Source organism: Hydra vulgaris, chromosome 13 (genome assembly GCF_038396675.1).
Source record: "Hydra vulgaris chromosome 13, alternate assembly HydraT2T_AEP".
Lineage (NCBI taxonomy): Eukaryota > Metazoa > Cnidaria > Hydrozoa > Anthoathecata > Hydridae > Hydra > Hydra vulgaris.
In genome coordinates, this window is record NC_088932.1 from 10,603,884 (window position 1) to 10,617,968 (window position 14,085).

At 27.0% G+C, this 14,085-nt stretch overlaps 1 protein-coding gene across 1 annotated transcript in view; it reads right to left on the bottom strand.

Moving 5' to 3' along the window:
• The window catches only part of LOC136090314 (neural cell adhesion molecule 1-like), a 99,149-nt gene that overhangs the window by 6,860 nt on the left and 78,204 nt on the right, over positions 1-14,085 (bottom strand). Inside the window, exons 6-9 of the mRNA XM_065816749.1 lie at positions 10,265-10,396; positions 9,796-9,954; positions 5,318-5,428; positions 5,075-5,114 (exon numbers count right to left, since the gene is read on the bottom strand). Coding sequence (XP_065672821.1) covers positions 5,075-5,114; positions 5,318-5,428; positions 9,796-9,954; positions 10,265-10,396 — 442 coding nt within the window. The remainder of the gene's footprint in view (positions 1-5,074; positions 5,115-5,317; positions 5,429-9,795; positions 9,955-10,264; positions 10,397-14,085) is intronic.

The window sequence follows — 14,085 nt, forward strand, 5'->3', positions numbered from 1 at the left end:
TATATATATATTACAGAGGCGTAGAAAGAATTTTTTGGTGTTCCAGATAGGTAACTTCCAGACATGGAGCAAACTCCAAACATTTATATGTTTATACTTATGTCAAATAATGAGTGTTTGCAAAAAATTGGGATGATTGGAGGCTGGGAACAAAAATGCCCCAAAATTTTCGCCCCCCCCTGCCCCAAACGTGAGAGCCACAAGTTGATGAAGTATTATTTGTACTATTCTTAACTAGACTTATATTCATCGATAAATTTTAGATTTCATTTAAAAATATTTTAGCGTTCAAAAATTATGACCATATAAAGTTTAAACCCCCCTCAATTTGAGGGGGTTGCACATTTTATATAGTAATAATTTTTAAACGCTAATAGATAATACTATGAAACTTAAAATTTATCGATGAATATAAGTCTAGTTAAGAATAGTACAAAAAATACTTCATCAACTTGTTGCTCTCACGTTTGGGGCAGGGGGAGCGAAAATTTTGGGGCTTTTTTGTTCCCAGCCTCCAATCATCGCAATTTTTTGCAAACCCTCATTATTTGACATAAGTATAAACATATAAATGTTTGGAGTTTGCTCCATGTCTGGAAGTTATCTATCTCGAACACCAAAAAATTCTTTCTACGCCTCTGTATATACATATATATATATATATATATATATATATATATATATATATATATATATATATATATATATATATATATATATATATATATATATATATATATATATATATACATCTATATATAATTTTTCGTATGGGCCTTTACATCAAGCATATATGGTAAAATCCCGCATATATAGGCCTTTTAATAAAAATCCCGCATGGGCTTTTTAGAGCCACCACGCCCCTGATAACCATCCTTTATAACAGAAACAAAAATAAACAAATCAATAGTTTCAGTCTTTTACATAAGTAAACAATCGTAAAAGAAAGAAATTTTGAATACAAATTTCTTAATATATTTTAAAACATAACAAAGATTCTACATTATGTAACATGTAACTTACATATAATGTTATTATATCTTTTACGTTAAGGGTTATACATTTATTTTTGTTACCTAACTTTTATATTTGAATGGGTCATTTCAGAAACATCATAAGTTAAAAAAAAGCAACTTTGGGGAAGTAAGAAAAAACATTTTAATTTTTTATACAAAGCATTAATGATTTTCAAAAAAAACAACCAAAAATACTTGATACTAACTAAAACAAAGTTGTATTAAATTTTTTTACGAAAAAAATTTACTTTAAATCTTTTTAGGGAATTTTTATTTGATTGACTTATGTTGTTTCTTAAATAGAGTCTATTGTACATATTGTTTCTGAATAGAGTCTCTTGTACAGTGCTGTCAGATCCGTCTTTTATGGAGGAGAACAGTATTTTTACAGTGCCAAGAAAAAGTATTTTTAGGTAACGATTTGTAAAAATAAAGATAAATCAACAATTCAGTTTTAAAAACATATTTATGTATAATGTAATACTTTTAGTACAATAAAAAAACTTTTTACAAATAAAACCATTATGTGGTAAAAATATTTTTTTGCCCATCTTTAAAAAAATTGACGAGGTAACTAAACTACAGTGGCTCAAACTCTGGATCACCTTCATTTACAGTGGACCAAGTCAGAACCTATTCATAAAACTGTTTAATATCTTCATCATCTGGAATATTAGGCATAAGTTTATGGATGTCAGCAATTTTCTTAGTGTTGATTGGGATCACTCCATCCTGATAAGCTTTGACTTTAAAGGGGCAGCACTGGCAGCAATTAAAATTTCTCAAAGAAAATGTTTGGAACTGAAGCCAATCAATATAGTTTTTTAAAATTACTTTCCTCTTAGTTTCAGTTTTGTGGCTCATGCATAAAAATGCTGACTTTTGAATGTAACTTTTTTGTTCCTAGGAATATTGCGACCAGCTGTTTTATTAGACAACATTGTTTTTTTATAAAATTGAGGCCACCAGTTCTTAAAATCAGTGATGTCAGCAATTTTTTACAATGACAACAGAAAATGCATTTTTCTTGGAGAAAGAACCACGTCATTATACTCTTTCAAGGTATAAATCCTATCAGTTTTCCAGATTAATGTTTTCAAGACAGAAAAGTTTCAATCACAAAGAAGAAAAGAGTGACGCCTCACAGGAAAATATTAGTCAACAAACCTAACCTTGTTTTGTGATACTAGTGCAGAACATAGCTTAACAAGGATGTGGTTTTTGTTTTGGCCCACGCACTCGTCAGAAAACACTTGCAACTGTTGTACATCATTAAAGGAAGATTCTACATCATTATACTGTTCTTAATCATTAAAGGAAGATTCTATATATTTTAGTAGAAAGGAGCAATTTTCCATGAAGAGGTTGGTGCAAAAGGAGCAGGTTCTTTTGCACCAACCCCTTCATAGTACAAAAAAAAGTTGAGACTATTATCTCAAAAGTTGTGTATGCAGAAAACATTAACAGTCAGCTGCCTGAGGTAAAAAGTCTCTTGAATTGGTATGCAAGGAGTTGTAAATTTTGCATATAATCTATGCAAATCCCTCCTATTTTATCACCATCTTGCAATTTCTTTAATTTTTCTGGAAAACATTTTGGCTCTGCAAATATGAACCATTTTCTCAACAGCTGCAGCAAACTTAAAATTGTTGATTAAATATGTGCATGCGTCAACTTGAGGTAATCCAAATCTCAACGAAAACTGTTGCTTAAATATTTTCAAATAAAATTTGTAGTTTACATTGATTCCACGATACTTCTGTTAAAACACCTTGTGTATGTCATATGCAGAAAGTTTCTTTAAAGAGAAAATATTTTTCAGTATTACCATAGTGAGTTATTTTTGTTGGATAAGATATATGCTCTTTCACCATGTTAATGACAGGTTTAGCATTTCCTAAATTACTTCATCTATGTTCATCACAAGGGAGTTGTACTGGCTTTAAAAGGTTGCCCAGCCTTCTTAACCTGTGACTTATCACTGTCACTTTTATGAGTCAATATTCATAAAAGCCAATTTCACACCTGGTATTTTCCAAATGGTATTGATATTTCATTAATAAAATGGTACACCTTGTTCTGGCTTTGAAGTTTCATTAAAGGGCTTTTGCCTTCTCCTTTGCTTAACCTAGGCAGTACACATCAACGATTGCAGATAGCAATCTTATTTGTTTTTAGTTTTGAGATTAATGAACTTGTTGAGTACCCTTAGCCATTAATCTCCAATGAGTTTAAAACACTTTCTTCTGCACCTTAAAAAAAGAAAGAAAATAAGTTAGTTAGGGATACTCTAAGAAACTCATACACAAAGAAACAGGGTTAAATTTTTACATGTTTTATCTAAAGGCTCAGCTGTTAAGGTGAGCCTAATAAAATTTTTTAATTTAAAATACTATGTGTTAAATAAGTAACAGTAAAAAGCTCTTGGCAAGTAATATAAAAGTATTATATGCTCATACAGTCTTCAAATTATTATTGCTTTACTTCAAACACATTAACAAAACAAGTAGGTCTAAGTAAAACATAGCGCCTACATATAAATTACATACGAACAATAAATACATCCAAAAAAGTTATATTTTAACTTACTTGCTATCTTCTCCAGGTTTTCTTTCAGGTATATCCTTCCCAGTGTAGTTTGTGGAGGAGCTTCCATCAACGCGAGCTTTTTCACTTTTGTAGATAAATTTATGTACTCCTTTTTTTATATATATATTTTCCTTTTTATTTTTTATTTTTTTTTTGTTATATAGATATTATCATCAGACTCAATTATTTAAATCAATTAAAATCTGAAAAACTCATAAATTAGTCACTGCAAACTAGTAATGCACAACACATCAATACAAAGATAAAAACATAAACTCCAATCAAGTGTATCAACTTGCTTTACTGTAACTATTCAACTATATTAAACTAAGGGCTAATTTTGCTTAATCAGTTGTAAAAATTTGCTTAATCAGTTGCTTAATCATTTGTAAAATTACTTGGGTTGCAATTGTAAATGATTATCAGAAACAAATATTACAAACAATGTTTTCAAAAAATGTTTTTATTCAAAATTAGGAATAGTTTGGTTGCCAAACTGTTCAGTGTCAAGCAAAATATCATGACTAAACATTCGTATTTGATGTTCAGTGCAAAACCGGATACAATGCATCCCTTTTTTACATTGAAGTAACGATTATAATATATACATCATGACATCAACTACAAAGAACTGAAGCTATGTCAAGTTAACATCCTCCTAATTTTGGGGGAAATTGTATACATGAAATAGGGTGTTTCTAAAAACAAGTTTTTTTGAAAATGTCTACTGGCAACCCCTAAATGTGTTCTATATAAAAAAATGATACTGGCTTTAAAAAATTTTTGAATAAAAATTTTTTTTGGGGGTTGATACGGACCCTCAAACATTAAATGGGCCCTTAATATTATAAAAGAAAAAAGGTTTTCAAAAGTATCTCATGTTGACCCTCCAATGAAGCAAAATTATATAAAAATTTCTTAAACATTAAAAATATTTTAAAAAACATAGAGAAAAAAAAATTATAATCAAAAAATCTTGTTGAATTCCCTTTTTTTCATCTTCAGTTGAAAAATATAATTTTCTGGTCACTAAAATCTTTAAAATCATCTAAAATTTACTAATAAAATGAATATTTTTGAAATTTTTATATAATTACGCTTCATTTGAAATCCAATATGACACACTTTTGTAAAAGTTTTTTTTTTTGATGATATTAGTGACCCATTTAATGCTTGAGGGTCTGTAGCAACCCTTAAAAAATATTTTTTAATAAAAATATTTTTAAATCCAGTATTATTTTATTATATAGAATACATTTAGGAGGTGCCAGAAGAAAAAAGTGATTTTAAAAGTTATTTTTAAAATCACTCTATTATACATATATTAAAAACAATATATAGAAAATATAAAATTAAAATACAAAAAAATCCAACAATTTTTTAATTTTTTTATTGTAAGACTTTTTTGAAAGTAAAATTAATTAAATATACAGAATACAGAATGGAATATAAATAATAACAATAATTACACTAATGGCGAAGTTTCTTCATTTTCTTTCATTTTGTAATCTATGAAAAGTGCACATTTAGTACCAAAAAAAAAAAAAAAAAAAAAAAAAAAATTCTTATATCTAAAAAAACTACTAAGGCATGCATTGCACCTAAATGCATCAACTAATTTTAAATGACAAACAACTTTAAATCAAGCTAATAAGTATAAAATGTAAAGTCTACTTACATAATAAAATTCTAATAAACAAGTAAAAAATTACTTTTTTCCCCTTGTTTTGACTTTTTGCAAGCTTCACATGAAAAAATAATAATTGCTAACAAAACAGCTTCAATTAGAATACCAACTGCAGGCCATAAAGCATTCAAAGGATCTGAAAAGCATAATTTAAATAAAAATAGTTATAAAAAAAGTATATGAAAACATAGAAAAAATTAAAATGCATTTTTTCTTAAAACAAAAATATGTAATTGTGCATAGATGTATAGAAAAAAAAGAGAAGACCAAAGAGGGTATATCTTTATACATAGCTAAAAAGGAAAACTGTAATGAACTAATACTTGCTTTCAGCTTAAAAAGCTTGATTGGCTTCATAAACTAACAGTTAGAATATTATGTAGTAATATAATGCTTTTTTCAAGTTTTTTTTTGGCACCTCTTCCCTCTATCACTTTTCCCTTTCTTCTTTATTGTTCTACTTCTTCCCATGTTTGCAGTCTTTTAGATGAAATTTCTGATCAGTGAACATTGTTGTTATTTAATGCTCATCACACTGAATGGCTTGGCTCTAACGCAAATCTATAACTTCTGTGCTTTTGTCTTTTCTCTCTCTGCTGACAAATACGCCTCCTACGTAACCTCCTGGGTTCAGGCAGGAATGGAAGCTTTTAATCCGTCTTGTTGGTTCCAAGTCAAGCCTCATTCTACTCCATGGTTTTCACCCTCTTGTGCAGCTACTATAACTAGTTGTAATCATTTTGTTCATCTTTTTCAAAAAAACAACTCTCTTGAAAACAAACAGCTATTTATTATTGCAAGAAATTAATGTGAAAAGGTGCTGTATGATGCTAAGCTTCATTATTCTCAGTTCATTAAAATTCACATTTTATTTCACAAGTTAGGCTCTAGAGACTTTTGGAAAATCTTCAACAGAGTCCTTAACAAAGATAGGTTTAAGACTTCATCTCCTTTTCATAGGACTGATCTTATTACCTCTTCCAAGGATAAGGCAGAACTATTTGTAAATAACTTTTCTTCTAATTCGATTTTAGAATCTTATGTCCATCACTTCCTTCCATTCCAACTAAACAAGTTAACTCATTGCTAGACATTCAAATGCTGGTCTTCCCAATAAGCTTACATCTTATAGTGTATTGGGAAAAATTTTTAAGATTATCAAATCATTTCTTACCAAAGTTTAATTAAAGTCTTCATTCTTCTTCATTTCCAGTAACTTCTGGGTTTCTGAAGTTTTTATCATTGCTTCTGTTTTGTTTCTTATCTACACTAATAATCTTCATGACAATCTTACATCTAAAGTGGCTCTATTTGCTGAATACTTAACTTTAAACTCCTGTCTTGACAAAAAGTCTTCTCTTTTATTGATTGCTTAGAATAGGCAGCCAAGTCTAATTCTTTTACCATATCATTTCCCTTTTATTTGCGTAGCTTTTTCCACACACATAAACCCTTTCGTACTGTCTCCCATCTTCATGTTTTCCTGACTCATAGAACCTACAACTTTTCAAGTCTCCAGTCAATTGTTTCCTTGCTCTATAACTCTATTATTTTTTTTCTAATAACTCCTAACTTAATATAAGTATAATAGTTATTATCAAATTAGATGATATAAGTATGGTTGTTATTATCAAACTTAATAATAAAATTATTGTTGTTATTATCAAATTTAATAATATAAGTATGGTGGTTATTATCAAATTTATTAATATAAGTATGGTTGTTATTATACAATTTATTAATATAAGTATGTTTGTTATTATCAAATTTGATAATATAAGTATAATAGTTATTATCAAATTTATTAATATAAGTATAGTTGTTATTATCGAATTTAATAATATAAGTATGAAAGTTATTATCAAATTAATGAATATAAGTATAGTTGTTATTATCAAACTTGATGATATAAGTATGGTTGTTATTATCAAATTTAATAATATAAGTATGTTCGTTATTACAAATTTAATAATATTAGTATGGTTGTTATTATCAAATTTAATAATACAAGTAAGTTCGTTATTACCAAATTTAATGATAAGAATGGTTGTTATTATCAAACTTATTAATATAAGTATGGTTGTTATTATCAAATTTATTAACATAAGTATGATTGTTATTATCAAATTTATTATCACAAGTATAGTTGTTATTATCAAATTACTTAATATAAGTATGGGTTGTTATTATCAAATTTATTAATATAAGTATGATCGTTATTGTCAAATTTAGTAATATAAGCATGTTTGTTATAATCAAATTTATTAATATAAGTATGGTTGTTATTATCAAATTTATTAATATAAGTATGTTTGCTATTATCAAATTTAATAATATAAGTATGGTTGCTATTATCAAAATTATTGATATAAGTATGGTGGTTATTATCAAATTTAATAATATAAGTATAATAGTTATTATCAAATTAATTAATATAAGTAGAGTTGTTATTATCAGACTTGATGATATAAGTATGGTTGTTATTATCAAATTTAATAATATAAGTATAGTTGTTATTATCAGACTTGATGATATAAGTATGGTTGTTATTATCAAATTTATTAATATAAGTATAGTCGTTATTATCAAATTTATTAATATAAGTATGGTTGTTATTATCAAATTTAATAATATAAGTATAATAGTTATTATCAAATTAATTAATATAAGTAGAGTTGTTATTATCAGACTTGATGATATAAGTATGGTTGTTATTATCAAATTTAATAATATAAGTATAGTTGTTATTATCAGACTTGATGATATAAGTATGGTTGTTATTATCAAATTTATTAATATAAGTATAGTCGTTATTATCAAATTTATTAATATAAGTATGGTTGTTATTATCAAATTTAATAATATAAGTATAATAGTTATTATCAAATTAATTAATATAAGTAGAGTTGTTATTATCAGACTTGATGATATAAGTATGGTTGTTATTATCAAATTTAATAATATAAGTATAGTTGTTATTATCAGACTTGATGATATAAGTATGGTTGTTATTATCAAATTTATTAATATAAGTATAGTCGTTATTATCAAATTTATTAATATAAGTATGGTTGTTATTATCAAATTTAATAATATAAGTATAATAGTTATTATCAAATTAATTAATATAAGTAGAGTTGTTATTATCAGACTTGATGATATAAGTATGGTTGTTATTATCAAATTTAATAATATAAGTATAGTTGTTATTATCAGACTTGATGATATAAGTATGGTTGTTATTATCAAATTTATTAATATAAGTATAGTCGTTATTATCAAATTTATTAATATAAGTATGGTTGTTATTATCAAATTTAATAATATAAGTATAATAGTTATTATCAAATTAATTAATATAAGTAGAGTTGTTATTATCAGACTTGATGATATAAGTATGGTTGTTATTATCAAATTTAATAATATAAGTATAGTTGTTATTATCAGACTTGATGATATAAGTATGGTTGTTATTATCAAATTTATTAATATAAGTATAGTCGTTATTATCAAATTTATTAATATAAGTATGGTTGTTATTATCAAATTTAATAATATAAGTATAGTTGTTATTATCAGACTTGATGATATAAGTATAGTTGTTATTATCAAATTTAATAATATAAGTATAGTTGTAATTATCAAACTTGATGATATAAGTATGGTTGTTATTATCAAATTTTTAAATATAAGTATGTTTGTTATTATCAAATTTAATAATATAAGTATAGTTGTTATTGTCAAATTTAATAATACAAGTATAATAGTTTTTATCAAATTTAATAATATAAGTATAGTTGTTATTATCAGACTTGATGATATAAGTATGGTTGTTATTATCAAATTTAATAATATAAGTATAGTTGTTATTATCAAATTTAATAATATAAGTATAGTTGTTATTATCAAATTTAATAATATAAGTATGTTTGTTTTTATCAAATTTAATAATATAAGTAGGGTTGCTATTATCAAAATTAATAATATAAGTATGGTTGTTATTATCAAACTTAATAATATAAGTATGGTTGTTATTATCAAATTTATTAATATTAGTATTATTTTTAAAACTGAAACCAAAAAAAATTCTATGAGAAAGATTAAGCTATTTTTGTTAGTTTTGTGTAGAAAATTTGGTGAATGCAAAAAAGTCAAAAAAGAGATTGAAACATAACTACATTATTTAGATATAATTGGATCAGTTGGTGGAGCATAAAATGCCAAGAGCAAGCTAATAAAAAAAAGTCATATATCACATGAGTGCAGAGTTTCATAATGAACCATAAGTACACATTACACCACTTTTTAAGCAGTAAATGAAATTGTCATGAAAAAAACATAAAATGGTGTTTACTATGTCTTAATGTTACATTAAGAAATAATACCAAGTTAAAACAGTAATACTGTAGGAAAAAATTAAGGTAATACTACTATAAAGACCCCACCTGCGACTACTTTCAACTTCCAACCCTAGGGCTTTAATGAGTCCTAGATAAAACTTACCTCTAACCCTTAATGTAAATTCTTTAACAACTTGTGAATGATTAAAGTTAACAATGCAGCTATATACTGCCCGATCACTGTACGTAACATCATTTATAGTCAAAGTTTCATATTCTGACTCATTTTCTTTGCTAAACTTGTAGCGACTATCTGTGTAATCTAAAAGTAAAAAAATCTAAAACTCTAAAAAACCTAAAAATTCAATGAAATTATTTAAAACTTTAATAACTTTGATGAATTTTAAAATTTTTTTCATAAAACTTTATTTTATAAAACAATACTTTACAACTTTATAATATTACTAATTATTATAAAATTTTAATATACAAAAACTTTTTTTTACGATGAGTAAAGTTTTTTACTTAGACTATTTTTAAAATCCTAGCAGTAACATGTTATTATTGAAAAAAAAAATTTTCTTCTCAAAAATTTAACAAAATAAGCATAACAACTAACATCATTAACTTACTATCAATAACAGCCTCAAATTTTTTCCAAACATACTTTGGTGCTGGATAACCAGCAATATCACAAACTAATGTAACATCTGATCCGGCTTTTACAACTTCTTCTTTAGATGGTTGGTTTTTTTCAGCTGAAACTGAATAAAACATTACATTTTTAATATTAACTCCTAAATTGTTCGAAATGAACATATATCAATATTATATATGAACAATAAGGTGTCCCAAATTAAAATTTTTTTGTCTACATATATTTTTCCCATTCTCTGAAGTTCACTGAGTTTATATGTAACACTAAAAACTTTTCGGACTGGTAGAATAAATAAACTTCAATTTATATTCAAATTATAAAAACACTGCAATAAAATGATAAATTATTTGAATGTTATTAACAATGGCCTATTTTATACAATGTGGATTTAACAAAACATTTCTATTAAAAGTATAAATCAAATAAAAAGTATAAATCAAAAGTATCAAAAAAAAAAAAAAAAAAAAAAAAAAAAATATGAACTAAAAAAATATATAAAAACAACAAAACCATAATAATAACTTTTATTTGATCAGTAAGACTTCAACCTACTAAGTTAAACGCAGCCTGTCCACAAAAACATAAAAACATGGATCTGATCTGCAGAGATAATTCCCGTAGAGACGAGAATCCTGCAAGAATCCTGAACAGAAATGTGTTGCTTCTGCTGTAATAGATGCTTGGAAAAAAGCAGGACTTCAAAACTTTATCATCAGTGGTTCCAGTGTCAAAGATTGCTGCAACACTATGGCATCCAATACTGAAAAACAAACTGGATCTAATATTATCCTTAGCTCTGTTCTCAACACTCATTGATTGGGCCTGGGGCCTTTATTGAAGAGAAGGCCTAAGAATATATGTCAAACTCCAAAAAGTCTGGTGTTTAATCATGAAGAAGGTAGACAAGATGTTAGACCTAGTTAGCTTTGATTGGAATCAGCTTTAGGTTGCATCATCCTGCATCAAATTGGAAAGGAATCTCTTGCTTTCTATTTGAGAGCAGAAGTTCCTGGATTTTTTTTTTTTTTTTCAGATTATTCACCTCCCCAAGGCCCGAGGGGGGCCACTACAGTCGAGGAGGCTACTCATTTTTTTGTGTTTTTTTTTAGTTGTTATTCGTGGTGCAACCCTCTCTCAACTCTTTAACTCTGAAACATGAACTCTTGCTGCGCGGAGAAACTAAGTTGAGCGCGGTACTTCCAGGGACGCGGTGGGAGTCGAACTCCAAACCTCTCGCTTACAAAGCGAGCACTCTTACCACTACACCACTACCGCATTTCATTTCCATTAACTTGGAGCTTGCCATAAAGTTAGGTACAGTATAATGAAAAAAAACAAACAAAAAAATTAGATAAATTATAAAATTTGTTTAAAAATTAACTCAATTTTAATATAATATAAATAACATATACAATTTATGCATATTTTGATAATTTAAGATATTTTGATCATCTAAGATATTATGATCAGGTTTCATGACTCTATACAGATAAGATCATTAAGATTATGAATGAGAAAAAAAAGGTGATTGAGACTGCAGTTTTCTTCACACCATTCCACAGTGGGCCAGTAGGTGGACAAAATGGGAAAAATTTTAGTTGTTTAATCTTGAAAACCTATTTAATTTTAGTATCTACATATATTAGGAGAAATCTATTGATAATTTATTTATATTAAATCCCTTAGTTACCAGGACTCTAAGCATTTGAATATTGAGATAAAATAAAAAAATAAAAAAATTATAAATAAGTAATTAACGGTGACATCAACGTTGTGTTATATTTCAATTACATCTACGTTTTTGAAACAAAAAATTAGTACATGTTATTCTAGAGTATTTAGAGATAAGAAAAAGCAATGTGTGAAATAAATTTGTCATAGCATGTTATCTCAGTTATACTTTGAAAATCACAGATTAAAAAAAAAATTTCTTAAGAAACTTATTTTTTGCCGCACAATAACTAATAATTACCACAATTTGCCATGTGTTGTCTTATATTTATTTGAGCTATATGATGCTTCAATCGAGTTTTAATTGATTGCTCGTCCCCTTAAATCCCCGTTCAGATTTTATGTATGTTTTAACTTGGTTGCTATGATACTAAATTTTGCATAGCAACAACTCATTTTTACATTAACGTTGTTTTAACAGTATTTTACTTGCGCTAAATACACAATATTGGGGTATGTATTAAAATGAGATTCAGAATTCTTATGAGGTTAACTTTTTTGGTTACTATGGATACCTTACGTTGCATAACATAGCAACAACATATTTTCGGTAGTTGTTAGTAATTTAATTACTAACACTGACAGTAATTTAATTACTTTTAATTTTAATTACTAACACTTGTAGTAACTTAATTACTAACAAGTATTAGTAGTCCAGGCGGCATATATATTATAACATTTTACTTTTAAATACAAAATACTCGTTACAATAATTATTTAGATATGGTTTTGTTAAACTTAGACATTCATAATTTTCTCCAAAAAAACAATCTTAGTATTTCAAAACAAAATATTACTGAAGATATATTAAAATTTATTCAGCCAAAATTTGCTGATTTTAAAGACGTTGATTTTAGACATGCTGTTCAACGATTTGTTTACTTGTATAAAAAAAAGTGGAAATCAGCAAACTATACTTTGAAAAATTTTGAAAAGAAGTTTGTGAACTGGCTTAATGAATATTTAATTGTCAGAAAAAAAGACAATGAACCAACTGCAAGTAGACGTGGTCGAAAACCAGTTGCATTTGATAATAGTTCTAATAAAACTAAAAAACGGCGTGTATCTTGTTTAATTGAATCTCATTCATCCAATGAATTATTTTTTGCTGCTAATAAAAAATTTAGAGATGAATCTGTTGTTATTGCTGCCAAGAATGTTTTAAATATATCAAATACAGATAAAGCAACTAAATATTCAGCAGACGAAGCACTGGCTTTAATAATTGATGCAAGTCTGACAAAAGCTTCCTATCAATTGATTAGAAGCGGAGCCTTGGAGAAAGAATATAACATCTACCCCGCTTACAATGATGTCAGAGATGCAAAATTGAAATGTTATCCTGCAAACATAACAGTGGTGGACTATTCAGCTTCAGTTCCTTTAAAAGATTTAATGACTCATACTTTGCAAAGAATCTGTGCAGTTCAGGAACCTGTGCTAAGGCACTTGATATTGAATGACAAAGCAATAAAAACAATGACACTAACGTGTAAGGCTGGTTTTGATGGTGCTACTGGCCAAAGCATTTATAAACAAGTTTTATCAGAACCCGACATTAACAGAGATTTAAAGCGTGAAGAATCATTATTTATTACTTGTCTTGTCCCATTGGATTTGACTGGATTTAACAACAGCAACGAAAAGGTGCCTATTTGTAGAAATCAAAAGTCGTCCTCCACAGCCTATTGTAGACCCATAAGATTTGCATACAAAATGGAATCCAAGGAATCTGTGATTGAAGAAGATCAGTACATTAAGAGTGAGATAGAAAGCTTGGGTATGATTATATTAGAGGTTTGCGGATCTTCTATTGAAGTGAATTGTATTATTGAACTTACAATGATTGATGGGAAGGTTCAAGCAATATTATCTGAAAAAAATAACTCATACCAATGCTGTTCAGTGTGTGGTGTCTCTCCAAAAAATATGAATAGTCTTGATATCCTTAATATAGATTATACTAACAGAGAGTTCAAATATGGTCTTTCCAGTCATCATGCATGGATTCGATTTTTTGAGATGTTATTGCACATTGCATATAAAAAAGAAACAAGAAAGTGG